Source organism: Oncorhynchus clarkii, chromosome 20, assembly GCF_045791955.1.
Source record: "Oncorhynchus clarkii lewisi isolate Uvic-CL-2024 chromosome 20, UVic_Ocla_1.0, whole genome shotgun sequence".
NCBI lineage: Eukaryota > Metazoa > Chordata > Actinopteri > Salmoniformes > Salmonidae > Oncorhynchus > Oncorhynchus clarkii.
The window spans coordinates 68,007,198-68,024,189 of record NC_092166.1 but is presented as its reverse complement, the minus strand read 5'-3'; the positions used below and the strand labels follow the sequence as shown (position 1 = coordinate 68,024,189).

At 42.4% G+C, this 16,992-nt stretch overlaps 1 protein-coding gene across 1 annotated transcript in view; it reads left to right on the top strand.

Annotated features, from left to right (window-relative positions):
• Positions 1-1,088: 1,088 nt before the first annotated feature.
• Positions 1,089-16,992, top strand: part of LOC139376783 (heparan sulfate (glucosamine) 3-O-sulfotransferase 3B1b) — a 28,421-nt gene continuing 12,517 nt past the window's right edge. Inside the window, exon 1 of the mRNA XM_071119710.1 lies at positions 1,089-1,985. Coding sequence (XP_070975811.1) covers positions 1,402-1,985 — 584 coding nt within the window. The 5' untranslated portion in view covers positions 1,089-1,401. The remainder of the gene's footprint in view (positions 1,986-16,992) is intronic.

Below are 16,992 nucleotides of genomic sequence, written 5' to 3'. Positions count from 1 at the left end.
AAAATATAACTCAAAAATCTAATTGGCATCATTTTGTTGTTGTTTTCGATGATAATAATAATAATGATAGGCTAGTAATAATAATAATAATCATCTTGTCGTTTTTGTAATACAACTGCTAATAATTAATGTGTTATTATCAATAATAAAGGTATGAATCATTATTATTAATTAATGACAACTTACGTTCACTGTAAAAAAAATAAGTGGCGAAGTCTACTATTCCTTTGATAACAACCGCTCATTTCTCCATCTAAAATGACTTGCAAGTTGATTTCACCAACGGTTCAACTTCATTATTGTCAAGCATATAGCTAATATCTTCTCCAAGTTCTCTGCCAAAACAATTGTGAAACGACATTGTTAAAACTGTTTTTTGTTATGAATACTAATTTGTAGCCTATATCTCGAAACATCTTTCTTGGAAAAGCTAAATCATCGAAAATATTTTTTTCTCCTTGAAAATATGGAAGAAAATGTTTAACTTCTAATGCAGCCTATATACCGTGCTTGGCACAATCGATGGCCCCGCCCCATACGTTTGGCAAAGCAGAAGATCTCTAACAGCAAAACTTATATTTGGTCATAATGAGTTTGAGATGACCAGAAAGGTTATAAATAGGCCTATAACTTCACAGATATGCGCTTCAGTGATATGCATAATAAATCATGTATTCTCGTAGGCCTATAGGCTATATGACACAGAAGCAGAAAATAGTCCCCTACCCAATCCATTGTGTTAGTTAGTATACACATTAAATAATGCTCAAAGATAAAAAGGGAATAGCACAGCAGGTGGACTTCGCAGCTGCCTCACCAAAAATACAGTTTTAACTATAGAATTTCCCTAGTGATTATATAGAATACCGTTCGTCTCTTCATCCAATAAGAGCGTTTCATCTTTATGGCGAGAATCCCAACGCGAGCGCCCTCCCACACTCACCTGTGATAGGTCCGTTTCTACGAACAAACAACTGATTATTTAGCGTGCGTGAGTCAATTGGCCATGGTGATTGTCAATCAGATGTATCGGTACGCCCCCTCGTGCTGTAAAAGGTCTAGTCCTCGAGAGAAGGCTCAAAACTAGCAGTTGTTCGAAGGTTTGGCAACCGCGATGCGTGTGAAGAGAGACGGCTAGGGTGTGGAGTAGCACCACTGAAGTGCACCAGTCGTTCGTATCATTTTCCGAATTCTTTACTGTGGCTCTGGTGAATGACGATTATAGCATGCAATGACTTTGCACCAGTGGATACATCCGCTTTAGTTTATTTGCTTGCTTTATACATTTTTCCGCTTTAAATGAATGGCATGTGCATTTTGCGAGGCTCCTTGATGTGCCATCGGGAGTGAGTGGTTTTGGCAATATGTGTCGCTGGAATATGGTATGCACTCGCAGGGCTTATGGAATATAGCCTGGTTTGTCACAATCTGTATGCGTTCTCATTCAGCCCGGTGAAAAATAAACTCTTTCTGCTCGGCATCATGTTTTTACTCTGGGTATATATGCTCTACTCCTGCGTGGGCTACTGTGCCACCATGCCAAGTTTGGTCGTGGACAATTACCGGGGAAAGGAGACAGGGTCTGTGGTCGGTAAAAGGATAGAGAATAACGGCAGAGTGGACCTCATGTCCAGACTGCTCCCTAGACCCCAACCCTGGGTGGATATAGAATCCGATTACGACGAACCCTCTGTCCGGACCTCCTCCAGAGACTTGCTCAATAACGATATAGACGCGTACAGAGGAGCGGAGGACTGGGACGAGATGAGGGGCGAGGGGCAGAGAGCTCCTGAGCCCGGTGCGTTGTCAAGTTTCTCCAACGGATCAGGGAGCAAGAAGCTTCCCCAGGCGATCATCATCGGTGTAAAGAAAGGAGGGACGCGCGCGCTGCTCGAGTTCCTCCGCGTGCATCCAGACATCCGAGCTGTGGGAGCCGAACCGCACTTCTTCGACCGCAACTACGAGAATGGACTGGAGTGGTACAGGTAAATTAATCTACATTATATGCTCTCACATTCAATGTGCATTAAAGATGATAGGTTATCATACATACATCAATGATTCCCATAGATGAACCAGCGCTATACAAGAAACGGTGAGAGAATATGTATGACAGTCAAAGCTACTCATCCAGTTACTAGACGTTGACGTTCCAATAGTTGTCCATAGCAGCCTATTCCTTTCGTTTCGTTGCCTATATCTTCCACAAACATTATATTGGATGGCAAACGGTGGAGGGTTTCTTTGCATTATAACAGTCTAAAATGCACTTAGACTAGCATAGTTGATCATATTAAAATCACAGGAAAAGTTGTATCATCTAATATATCATAAAGCTAAAACCAGTATATAATTAAACAATGCAGTGTATGTAAAATTATTCGATATTATAATTCAGGATAATTATATCTCTACGTTTTTATAATACGATTTGTATTAATCATATATCAAATAAAACGAAATATGTTCAAAAAGTCATTTTAGTTAGTTCCATAATGCATAATAATATGCCTAGATCATATCCTATTCGCTATTTGCCACATACGTTTATTCTGCATAAATGTTTAGAGGTAACGTCAGTGACCATATTTACGGTAAGATCAATAGAAAATATGATATCTATAATCTACAGTACAGACTATTATTCTAATAGATTTTTAGTTATGTATATTGGTATGGTGCTTTTCCAAATTCCAATCAGTTTTGGCGTCAACGTGGACATATGATCGAATATTCAAACATGCGTAAAACTGTAATAGCATTAAGAGATAACAAATGCATATGTTTTTATTTTTATTTCTTCAGTTTATGATCCAGTAGTAGGCTAGAATATACCTGAATGAACATGCACTGTCTTAGTGTCGCCTGGGCTGAGCCGTTTCCACGTCGTACAGTGGTCTCTATTGGACACAGTGCACTACTGCAAGTTAACGGGTTACTTTTCATAAAGAATTAATTAAATAATTAGTGATTATAAACTGAATATAAGTTACTAATATGTCTATTATACTACAGTCTGAAAAGGTCAGGTAATATGCAAGTTGTGAATTCGAGATCGATTAATTATTATTAGCCTTTTATTGGATGCCATATAGGCCCTAATAAATTAGAAATAAGATGTGCTTGATTACTTTAATGATCAATTAAATGTTTTTGTATATTTCAAACTTTCAAATGTAAATAAATATGCAACATACTTACTATTATAATTAGGCCTATTTGAGTTGGAAAAAATGATGTTAAGCTTAAATACATTCTAAGCTAAGCGGATTTGTCCTAGCACTCTCCTTCAAAATGTATACATAATAAATGCACTCGAAAGTAACAGTAATCTACAACACAATAGCGCTGGGCTACTCGGAGAACAACAGTAAAAAAAAAAACGATTCAAACGTTTCTTAAGAGGGTATACTACCAACTAACCTTTATACCAGTCATTTACATTTTGAACGGATAATGAGTGGGAGGAGGACTAATACACTAGGCTAAGTAGGCTACTGTAGGATAATGAAAGAAAAACGTACCCCAGAATTAATTAAATAGTAAATCAAACAAAATCCCACCAACAGTATATGAGCTATTCCTGTATCAATATTTGGAAATACATGACAAACCCCCTCCTATATTAGTCATTCATAATTAAACGTTATAAACAACGTGCTCTACCTCACGTTGGATTCTCTTAACTTAGCCTAGAAAAGTAGTAGGGCCTATTAACATAATTTAGATGTCATATTCAGTATCATATTCAGCAACGACGACTGAGCAATGGCAACTCATATCGAATTAATATGAGTGGAACATTATGTAGCCTAATCCGTTTACCTGAATGAATTAGTCAAATGAAAACTTTAAAATAATGAAGTCAGTGCATTAAATGCAGCCAGCCTATGTGCGTTTTTAATTTCAGTTTAACATCGCGGTAAAATGCCGAAAAAAGCGTAGCTGTTGAAGGTCTTTGCAGGAAAATCAGGGACCATGCATAGTGGTTGGTTTTCTCCTTGCTTAAACCCCGGGGACATTGCTTTAGTTTAAGGAGAGTTTCTCCATCTCTTTTCCCTGGACGGCGAGCAGAACTAATAGCTCATCTGACAAGTTGATAAAAACAATTGCATGCCCCTCTGAATAATCGGATTTGGTGCTGTGTGTAAAGAGCCGGGCTGTTAAATATGCGAGGCAGTTGAGGGCCCCCAACTAAAGTAGAGCAGTGAAATGAAAGAAAAGCGGAATGAGAAACCTGTGTGTATGGAGTGGGTGTCCGGCTATATGGATTTGATTCAAATAAAGACACTGTCTTTATGTCGAATTTATTATTCAGAGATCCAACTTGAGCTTTTGAATTGGCTTTGATAGCCTACAATTATTTATTAAACTTTGCACACTTTGAAATAAGTTATCCAAATGGTAAGCGCTAATTCTAGCTCATTTTATTTAGATTTCCCATGAACCCAATTTCCTCTTCATCATTGCATACTTTTAGAAAGAACAAAGACAAGCAAAAAGGAACATTGAGCAGTCAATGATAATGGTAATGAGGAAAATAGCTGCGGTGAATTCCTTTGGGTCGATGTTTCAACCCTCTCTCTGGCCGTTGTTTACAGAGAAAACACGACGCGAAGGTTGCCTGCTGGCGGGCACCGTGTGAGGAACGGATAGAATAAACACACATGACCCAGCGTTTTATCTGCGGTTCTGGCTGTGTGGCCCATAAACTCGTTTCTGTACCTAGAATGAGGCTGGTTCTTAATTTAGTATTCTCCAGGCTTTTCTCAGGCCTCCGGTTATCCTTCAAATCTGCTCAAGAAATCATACCCTCCAGCCAAGCCTCTCTTTTGGCTTATCATTTGATGGGACAAGAGTAACAATATTGGAACACAGTGTCGTTTGATCTGTGGACAAATGTATGTTTAATATATCGGCCAACACACACACACACACACACACACACACACACACACACACACACACACACACACACACACACACACACACACACACACACACACACACACACACACACACACACACACACACACACACACACACACACACACACACACACTGTTCAGCTGAGCTTTTCCATCTAACCCAGTTTGTCAGAAAGCATCTCATGTTTTAGTAAGCTGTACTGACTTCCCCTCTCATGCAGTCACACATGTTGTGTGTCAAACACAACATGCCACGCTCAAATTCTATATCTGGGCACTGGTGTTTTTGCCCGAGACACAAACGCCACGCAAACAAAGTGAAAAGTTGTTTTGTTGCTTTCCCTCTGCCTGTCCTGCTCTTATATAACTTTATGATGTGAAACTCACACACGTGTGGACGCTTTAACAGTAAGATAAGCAGGGTCAGTAAAACTGACCCAACCCCTACTGAAGTAAAGGAGAGTGTGTGTCAGAGTGAACCGGCTGGCTGTAGTTCTGAATGTAGTTCTCCCTGCATGCTGCTCATGGAGCGTTTTGATAAGCTTTCTTTTTTGTCTTCAAGGAGAAGATAAACTAAATAAATGAAATCATACTTCATGATTACTACTCATAACTTTCCCATTAGTGTCACATATTGGACTTTCCAAACGAGAGAGAGATCACACCGGATGTATTTTGAAAGTCATAGATCTTGAAAACTTGATTGCTGACATATATCAACAATGGACTAATGAAACACATACCAAAAAAAATAGTTTTTGGGTGGAGTTTTCCGTTAAATCGTAGTTTATTGTTGCGTTATGTGTGGGCCATTTACGAAGTCTTTTGCAATAGTGTAAAGCGATCTTCTGACGCCACGATGTTTATTGACACAGTACTACTGTGCCTTCCACTCTTCTTCTCTGGCTAGTTTGCACCATCTTTGTCTCCGCGGGCCAATGGTCACACAAACGTAGCCTTGGAATTCACCAACTAAATGCAGCCCGGGAGAGAATAGAAAAGGAAAGAGAGAGGGAAGGAGAGGCCGCTGCAAAAGTAAAAGAGAATAGAGCAGTGATAACAGGATTATTGTGATTCTCTGATGTACTTTGACAGTTTTTATTTGGTGTCAAAGACAAAACACAAGGCTTGTGCAAGGGGGGCGCTTTGTATCAGGAGGTACACATTTCCACTGTGAGGTCATGCATGAACAGCCCCTAAGGAGTGTTTGTGAGAGAGAGAGAGAGAGAGCAGGTCAGGGCAGTCTGTGCTGTGTGGACCAACCAGTTCAATTGAGAACGAAGATACTGTATGCCCTGTCAGTTGAAAGTATCGGTGTTATACTTTCTGGAATAGAACATGGATCACTCATTGTTGTTCTACCCATAGATATCCTTCATTCCTAATTCTATGGTTCTGCCTTATTATTTCCAAAGGTACTGTTAGCACCTGCTACAGTGTGATCGGAATGCCGATGAGTTGGCCGGTCCTTTCAGTTGGACTGTTTTCATTAGCTACTCAATGAATTCTTCACACTTTTTCAGTCTCTATTTCTTGCCATTTTACTGCACTGAACTCCCTGTTGCCTCCGTCATGTCAACGTTTTTACATATTTTGTTATTTACAACAGCCTTTTTGTCGAGTGGATTTTAAATCTCCGTCATTCTGACAGTTTGCGGTGGTGTTACCTCCCTTTCTGTGTTCATATTCCATATAGATGTATTGGTCATGATGGGGCTCTGATATATTATTTATGGTTCTGTGGTTTGCTTATGGGTGATGGGCTTTCGTCTCAGCTGCCTGTCAGATCCATGCAGTAATGTACTGTGCTCGTTCACTGCTCCTCCCTAAGAGTGTTTTTATGGTTTAAGGAGTAGTTCTGAACACTTCTGGTCGCAAGGCTCCTAACTTTCACGCTCTCTATTTGGAGTCTGTCACTCTTGTGTGAATAACTGAGGAATGATCGATCTGTGCTTGTTCACTACATAATCACCATTCTCCCCAGAATCTCCCTATGAGAAAGATAATTTGAAAGAACATTTGACCACACGCCCATGCAATCTCCATAGACAAACATTGGTTGTAGAATGGCCTGCAATGACGAGCTCAGTGACTTTCAATGTGGCACCTTCATAGGATGCCACCTTTCCATCAAGTCAGTTCGTCAAATTTCTGCCCTGCTCGAGCTGCCCCGGTCAACTGTCGATGCTGTTATTGTGATGTGGAAATGACTAGGAGCAACAACAGCTCAGTCACAAAGGGGTGGGGTATACAAACTCACAAAATGGGAACAGAGTGCTGAAGCGTGTATGGTGTAAAAATCATCTGTCCTTGGTTGCCACACTTACTACAGAGTTCCAAACTGCCTCTGGAAGCAATGTCAGCACAAGAACAGTCAGTCGGGAGCTTCATGAAAGCAGCCACACACAAGCCTAAGGTCAATTGGTTTAATTTCAAAAAGAACATATCGCAGTGGGAGGGTTGGCAGATACAAAACGTTCTAAAGAGCTCTGCAGACCATTAAACCACGCAATGCCAAGCGTCAGATGGAGTGGTGTAAAGCTCGCCGCCATTGGACTCTGGAGCAGTTCTCTGGAGTGATGAATCAAGCTTCACCATCTGACAGTCCGATGGACAAATCTGGGTTTGGCGTACACCAGGAGAATGCTACCTGCCCCTATGCATAGTGCCAACTGTAAAGTTTGGTGGAGGAATAATGGTCTGGGGCTGTTTTTCATGGTTTGGGCTAGGCCCCTTAGTTCCAGTGAAGGGAAATCTTAATGCCACATCATGACATTCTACATGATTATGTGTTTCCATCTTTGTGGCAACAGTTTGGGGAAGGACCTTTCCTGTTTCAATATTACAATGCCGCCGTGCACAAAACGATGTCCATACAGAAATGGTTTGTCGAGATCAGTGTGGAAGAACTTGACTGGCTTGAACAGAGCCTTGACCTCAACATCATTGAACACCTTTGGGATAAATTGGAATGCCGACTGCGAGCCAGGCCTAATCGCCTAACATCAGTGCACGACCTCACTAAGGCTCTTGTGGCTGAGTGGAAGCAAGTCCCTGCATCAATGTTCCAACTAGTGGAAAGCCTTCCCAGAAGAGTGGAGGCTGTTATCGCAGCAAAGGGGGTACCAACTCCATATTAATGCCCATGGTTTTGGAATTAGCTGTTCGACGAGGTGTCCACATACTTTTGGCTATGTAGTGTGCTTGTAAAATGTCACTTTTATTATTGCACATTAGGAAATTAGGGATGTTTAATGTGATATATAAGCTGAAATAGTTGATCCTTGAGACCGCAAAAGATCACCAACATGGATGGGCTTTCTCAGCCATGCCAAGTTAATCTGGCTGCTGTTTTGTTTGCAGTGGTTGATCAAAGGTTATGCTTCAGTCTTCTGTTAAAGGAGTAGTTGGACTGAAATGGCGCCATCCCTGAGTGGGGTGTCTTTGTGGGCCGGTGAACCTTTGTATCCCTCCACCCTGTGATAAAGAACCAAAGAAAAAAACGCACTTAATGGCAGCTAGTGTCGGTTAGCTAGCTAGGGCCTGCTTAGAAGCTCCACCACAACAAATGGACAAGTGGAGCATTGTTCAAAAGGGGAGTTTCAGAGGGGGTCAAAAAATCCTGTTGCGCTATCAAACTGGAGATGGCTGCGAAAGGAAGTCAGTCAGTGTAAAGTTGTTATCTATGGGCCTGCCGGTCCCCCCCCCCCCCCCCCCCCCCCCCCCCCCCCCCCCCCAGCTCCCTGCTTCCAGAGACCAGACAGGGGCTTCTGTCCGTGTCAACGACAGTTCTGGTTGGATGCCTCTTCTTTTTAACTCCTCACCCCAGGAGCACCTCTGTTTCCATATAGGTGACGTGACCCTACACATCTGCTCTCCACTGACCTCTCCCTCCTTCCTCTCACTGGCAGGCAGAATGTCAGAAAGGCCACCTGGTTGTAGTGCCACACTGGCAAAGTTCAAACTAACATCATCAACAACAAAATGTCAATTGAATGTGTGCTGTCCAAAAAATAAAGACTAAATGGAGAATGAAGGAGTCAACCAGTTTCACAAAGTCTTCTCCTGTAATGACTTACAGTAGGGCTTTTATATTCAGCTGTATACTCTTCTTCTCAAGTCAAAAGAATGCTCAACACACACAGAGATGGACACCATACACACACAGATGACACAGAGCCTTGTCCCTGGGTCCTTAGGGAGTGGTGTGTATTGATTAGTCAGGCCTGATTGGAGGTAAAGCGTGTGGAAGGGTTAGATGGGTTAAGGGCCTTTGACTGGGGTTTAGTGTGGCTGTGTGCTGACTGACAGGGTCTGTGTGCTGACCATCTGCAGAGCAGGAAAACGCTTCTGGACCCTACAGGGCTACTGGACCCTACAGGGCTACAGGTCCACACAGGGAAATACAGTTAGTTATGTTGATTTAGAGACTAACCTGCTAAGAGCATCCCCTGTCAACACAGGAAAACATGATTTGTTATGTCGATGTATAAACCAACATGCTGAATTAAGGAACCCGACTTTTCAACTGTCCAACTGTGAGATAGGAAATATATTCACTATAAGAGTTTTGTCTGATAAAGTCATTGACAGACAGTACAATATCTGAAATCTTCTGTGAAACCTCCCAACTGGAGATGGATGCTATTATGTTGTAGTTATAGCTAGAGAGGAATGTTGACTCTGTGGCGATCTGATACTTTGGCGCTGTGATGGCTTCTTGTATCCTTGCCCTGGCCTTCCCTACCTCCACAGCTCCCCTCTTCAGGGGCCAACATGGCCGACCAGCCAACCGTACCGCTGACAGCAGGTTGACATCCCCTCCTCAAAGAGCGGGAGCCGCAAACATAAAAACAAGTCGCTCGAAACCATTCCTCTGTGTTGGGTAAGCTTCCCCAGCGGTCCCAAATGAGAGCGGATTATTTTCTTTATGGTCAGGCTTCAACCCTCAGCCCTGGCTGCCCACCCCCCCGTTCTTCCCCCCCACCACCCCAAAACAACCTCTTTTATGAACCTCCTTTCTCCATTCTTCAGCTGTGCGCTCCGCCTATTGGCAAATAAGAATAGTGTCACATGTCGTGCTCTGTTCGCCCGATCCTGGGCGGGTCTCCCTGCAGGCCTCAGTGACCACGAGTGGTCAGCACGGAAGGGGAGAAGAGGCCCTCGCTCCCCGCTGCCTAAGCTGGCATGGCCCTACCGAATGGAGGGGAGAATAGGGAGAGACTGGGGGTGGATGAGGTGGAGGTGGGGGCTGGATGCTGGAGAAAGGCAGCTTTGAGCATTCATCCCCAAATTACCACCAGCTAATTGTGAAAGGGGTGACCTGTGGAAAGGGGAGTGGCAGCTAGCTAGCGCAGCACTGTGGTGGCCTAGTGGCCCATGTGAGTGGCCCATTCAGCACTACCCACAAAAGTGGGGGGAAGATGGCCGCCGCAGCAGGAACCTACTGCTAGAACTATGGATACAGGAACTCAGTGTCACACACACACACACACACACACACACACACACACACACACACACACACACACACACACACACACACACACACACACACACACACACACACACACACACACAAAATTAAGTTTGAAAAACTCTGACTATTGTATACGCTCATTCATTCACTCTGGCGGAGGAGAGGAGACACTTGTGTGTCTGTCTGTTGATGCCATTTTTGTTCTCCCTTTTGAGAAATAATTTATGTATTCCCCCCAGAGCTGGAGTCAAAGCAAGACAAGGAAGGCAATGATGAAAAGAGTTGGGAGAAGAAGAAATAATCAAAAAAGAAGAAGAAAAGAAGCTATGGTCTTCTGAGATAGTGATGTTTTCCCCCTCTCTCTTTCTCTCTCCTATAGGCCCTTGTGTACTGACCCTCCTTCTGTGCCACTAGTGAATTGGGTCCTATTTAACGAGGTGATAATTTGGATGTGGGAACACATGTCAGAGCAATACCAGACCTCCCTCCTGAGTTAACGCTCATTCATTGCTGCTAAACAAACACTGTTTGGCACATTAAAAGAGCCCAGGGGCTTGGAATTAGAGAAAAAACACACACAAGCGTTCCTATGCATTGTTAATCATTAGCCTCCTTCTTACTCAATTTTCCTTCCAACACCATGGTCAGTCAGTGTTCTGTTGGCATCGCTCCCCCAGATATTGAAAGATGAGAGAGTGGTAGGTGAGAAAGGGGTGGGCGTAAAGTGGAGGAGGGTGAGGAGAAGGAGAAAGCGATGACATTAGACCTGGACTTGTCCCAGGTATTAAGTCTCGGAGGTCCCCATTAAGGTGTGGGTAGGTGTGGCAGTGGATGGGGCTGCGTCTGGTGCTCAAACCAGGGCTGGGGCTGTGAGAGAGAAAGTAAGAGTTGGGTAGTGGAGACTAGGAGACCCCCTGAGGTGTTCTATTAACCCTTGGCCATAAAAGAGCACAGCTCATTAGGAGCCCTGAGTGGTCTCCCTCTCTCTCACTCTCTCTCACTCTCACTCTCTCTGTATGTCAATGGGCCTCAGAGGAGAACAGTGAGAACAGCTCAGCTCCAAGGCAACCCAGCAAGCCAAACCCAGGGGACAAACTCCCGCTGGCTCTCTCTCATTCTTTTCCACTCTGTCTATTTTGTCTCTATCTTGTCTTTCCTACTGATCGAAGGTACTGGGTGTTTGGAGCTTGTACTCTTCGCTTGTGGAATTATAAAGCTATACAATAGCAGTTGTCCAAACTGAACATTTAACGTAAAAAGTTCAGAGAAATCATTTTACGCTGCAGCAAGGTGTGCACCTTTTATCCGCAAATCTCCACCAGAACAATTTGATTATGTCAGGTATGCGTAAATGGCTGTAAAGGAGTCAGGTGCAGGAGAGCAGATGTGGTGTAGCCTTTTATTTTGGCGAACCAAAAACACACGGCAAAGTGAACACGAAATAACAATACGGGTTAACATAACCCAGCGCAACAGACTAACGTGTGCAATACATGAAACAGAATAAATAATAGCACACAAAGACATGAGGGAAACAGAGGGTTAAATACACAACACATAATGAGGGAAATGAGAACCAGGTGTGTGGGAAAACAAGACAACACAAATGGAAAATGAAAAATTGATCAGCTATGGCTAGAAGACCGTCGACGTCGACCGCCGAGCATCGCCCAAACAAGGAGAGGCATCGAGTTCTGTAGAAGTCGTTACAGATTATGTGTTAAAGAAATACACAAATAAGATATGGCAGGGGTATAAAACCGGGGGTCCGCTTAGATATTGCAGGGGGTCCGCAATTTATATATATATATATATATATATATATATATATATATATATATATATACAGTACCAGTTAAAAGTTTGGAGACACCTACTTATTCCAGGGTTTTTCTTTATTTTAACTTTTTTTATTTTTACTAAATAACACAAATGGAATCATGTTGTAACCAAAAAAGTGTAAAATAAAAATATATTTTATATATTAGATTCTTCAAAGTAGCCACCCTTTGCCTTGATGACAGCTTTGCACACTCTTGGCATTTTCTCAACCAGCTTCACGAGGTAGTCACCTGGAATGCATTTCTATTAACAGGTGTGCCTTGTTAAAAGTAGATTTGTGGAATTTATGTCTTTCTTAATGCGTTTGAGCCAATGAGTTGTGTTGTGACAAGGTAGGGTTGGTATACATAAGATAGCCCTATTTGGAAAAAGACCAAGTCCGTATTATGGCAAGAACAGCTCAAATAAGCAAAGAGAAATGACAATCCATCATTACTTTAAGACATGAAGGTCAGTCAATCTGAGAAATTTCAAGAACTTTGAATGTTTCTTCAAGTGCAGTCAAGCGCTATGATACAACTGGCTCTCATGAGGACTGCCACAGGAAAGGAAGACCTACAGTTACCTCTGCTGCAGAGGATAAGTTCATTAGAGTTAACTGCACCTCAGATTGCAGGCCAAATAAATGCTTCACAGAGTTCAAGTAACGGATGCATCTCAACATCAACTGTTCAGAGGAGAATGTGTGAATCAGGCCTTCATGATCAAATTGCTGCAAAGAAACCACTACTAAAGGACACCATAAGAAGAAGAGACGTGCTTTGGCCAAGAAAGACGAGAAATGGACATTAGGCTGATGGAACTCAGTCCTTTGGTCTGATGAGTCCAAATTTGAGATTTTTGGTTCCAACCACCGTGTCTTTGGGAGACGCAGAGTAAGTGAACAGATGATCTCCACATGTATGGTTCCCACTGTGAAGCATGGTGGAGGAGGTGTGATGGTGTGGAGGTGCTTTGCTGGTGACACTGTCAGTAATTTATTTAGAATTCAAGGCGCACTTAACCAGTATGGCTACCACATCATTAGGCAGCGATACGCCATCCCATCTGGTGTGCGCTTAGTGGGACTATCATCGTTTTTCAACAGGACAATGACCCAAAACACACCTCCAGGCTGTGTAATGGGTATTTGACCACTGAGAGTGATGGAGTACTGCATCAGATGACCTGGCCTCCACAATCACCCGACCTCAACCCAATTGAGATGGTTTGGGATGAGCTGGACTGCAGAGTGAAGGAAAAGCAGCCAACAAGTGCTCAGCATATGTGGGAACTCCTTTAAGACTGTTGGAAAAGCATTCCAGGTGAAGCTGGTTGAGAGAATGCAAAGAGTGTGCAATGCTGTCATCAATGTAAAGGTTGGCTACTTTGAAGAATCAAAAATCTAAAATAGATTTTGATTTGTTTAACACTTTTTTGGTTACTACATGATTCCATATGTGTTATTTCATAGTTTTGATGTCTTCAATTTTATTCTACAGTGTAGAAAATGAAAAAATAAAGATAAGCCTTTGAATGAATAGGTGTCTCCAAACTTTTGACTGGTACTGTATATGTATTTATTTAAATGTTTTAATGAATATAGCTAGCAACAACAGAATCAACACATTTGGATTTTCATATCTACAGTAGCAAAGAGGAGAATAACAAAGAAGTGTTCTGGCTAAGGCTGACATATTTCCCTGGCTGGGCCCATTTCTCAAATGTCTTTTTAAAATCTGCCTCTTTCTCTTTTTTCTCTCAAACGACTTGTCTTTCTGGCGAGTGGAGAGCGAGTGGATAGAGTTTCGTTGCAAACCATGAGGCCCTCGCTAGAGATAGCGGAGGGCCAAAAGTGAAAACATTTGTCATCTTGCTCCCAACGTTTCTCCGACATCCAAATGAAATAATGAAACCTTGAAATTGCACTCCACCTTGAACATCAATGCTGGGCGGTAACTTGAACTAGCAGCAGTAGAAAGGGTTAACAACGTGGGTCCCGGCTCGCTCACTGTACTTTCAGCAATTATCTTGTCTTCGAGATGCACTGAGATATCAAAGCAGACAATATCTAGGCTATCATCCAAGACAGAGCTTTAGAATTGCCTGAGGATGCAGGAGCACAACAACACTGCTGTCATTCTTCTCCTCACAAATGAACAGTTTAATTTCACTACTGGAACTATCGCTACACAATTTTGCTAATTATACGTTAGCCAGAAAGACAGCTTGTCTTAAGGATTTTGTAAACCATTAACCTACACCACAGCTGTACTGTCTGGGAATAAGGGAGGAGAGACATGTAATGGTACACACACACACGCCCGCACGCACGCACACACGCACACACACACGCACACACACGCACGCACGCACACACACACACGCACACACACACGCACGCATACACACACACAAACACACAAACACGAATATAGATCCTTGTACACTGACTGACGGGAGGAAATCCCCTCTTTGTAGCTCACCTGCCTTCAAAAAGTCCTCAGGCAGTTACGGATGACAGGCAATTCAAACAAGATGCAAAGTAGCTTTGTGTATATATATATATATATATATACTATACTTTTGACTGTTACTATATATATATATATATATATATATATATAGTAACAGTCAAAAGTTTGGACACACCTTTTCATTCAAGGGTTTTTCTTTATACAATTATATACATTGTACACTGATAGTGAAGACATTAAAACAATGAAATAACACAAATGGAATAATGTTGTAACCAAAAAAGTGTTAAATAAAAATATATTTTATATCTGAGAGTCTTCAAAGTAGCCACCCTTTGCCTTGATGACAGCTTTGCACACTCTTGACATTTTCTCAACCAGCTTCATGAGGAAGTCACCTGGAATGCATTTCAATTAACAGGTGTGCCTTGTTCATTTGTGGAATTTCTTTCCGTCTTAATGCGTTTAAGCCAATCAGTTTTAAGCAAAGAGAAACGACAATCCATCATTCCTTTAAGACATGAAGGTCAGTCAATGTGGAACATTTCTTCAAGTGCAGTCACAAAAGCCATCAAGCGCTATGATGAAAATGGCTCTCATGAAGATCCCCACAGGATTGGAAAACCAGCACTTCTGCCATAGAGGATAAGTTCATTAGTGTTACCAGCCTCAGAAATTGCAGACCAATAATTGTTTCACAGAGTTCAAGTAACAGACACATCTAATCATCAACTGTTCAGAGAATATTGCATGAATTAGCCCATGGTCGAATTCCTGCAAAGAAACCACTACTAAAGGAGAGACTTGCTTGGGCCAAGAAACACAAGCAATTGTCATTAGACCGGTGGAAATCTGTCCTTTGGTCTGATGAGTCCAAATTTGAACATTTTGGTTCCAACCGCCGTGCCTTTGTGAGACACAGAGTAAGTGAACAGATGATCTCTGCATGTGTGGTTCCCACCGTGAAGCATGGAGGAGGATGTGTGATGGTGTGGGGATGCTTTGCTGGTGACACGGTCAGTGATTTATTTAGAATTCAAGGCACACAATCAGAATGGCTACCACAGCATTCTGCAGCGATACGCCACCCCATCTGGTTTGTGCATAGTTGGACTATCATTTGTTTTTCAACAGGACAATGACCCAAAACACATCTCCAGGCTTAGTAGTGGCTATTTGACCAAGAAAAAGAGTGATGGAGTGCTGCATCAGTTGACCTCTCCTCCACAATCACCTGACCTCAACCCAATTGAGATGGTTTGGGATGAGTTGGACCATAGATTGAAGGAAAATCACCCAACAAGTGCTCAACATGTGTGGTAACTCCTTTAAGACTGTTGGAAAAGCATTCCAGGTGAAGCTGGTTGAGAGAATGCCAAGAGTGGGCAAAGCTGCCATCAATGCAAAGGGTGGCTACTTTGAAGAATCAAAAATCAAAAATAGATTTTTGGTTACTACATGATTCCCTATGTGTTATTTCATAGTGTTGATGTCTTCACTATTATTCTAAAGTGTATTCTAAAGTGTAGAACCCTTGAATCAGTAGGTGTGTCCAAACCTTTGTCTGGAACTGTTTGTATGTGTATTGTATATATGTGTGTGTGTCTCTAGGGGATGGTGGTGGTGACATGTATGTTCTTCTATAGTCCGTTTCATCTTTTGTTCATCCTAGCTGTATCTAGATCAGAGAGTCATATCTTTATCTAGATCAGTGAGTCATATCTGTACTAGATCAGAGAGTCTTATCTGTATCTAGATCAGAGAGTAAAATGTTATTTGGAGCATGTCAAATACCTTCAAATACTGCTTCTGGTGCGGCACGCACGCAAACACACATCTGAACGACCCCATGATACTGATGAGGCCTGAGTCTACAAGGTGACTGGTGATGGTGATGCTGGAGTTTGTGGCTGCCTCAGGGGTCACCAGCGGTCTGCTAACACCTTTAACAAACACCCACAGCAAACACAACATAACACACTGATCACAGAGGATTACCAGCACTAAGCAAACTCGGGGTCGGGCTCCTGAGTGGCTGCAGCGGTCTAAGGCACTGCATCTCAGTGCAAGAGACATCACTACAGTCCCTGGTTCGAATCCAGGCTGTATCACATCTGGCCGTGATTGGGAGTACATTAGGGCGGCGCACAATTGGCTCAGCGTCATTGTAAATAAGAATTTGTTCTTAACTGACTTGAATAAAGGTTAAATTAAAAAAATATATAATACAGACCCAGCACTGGATTACAGCTAGTGTTTGTGTGTGTGTACCTGCAGTGGAACCCTG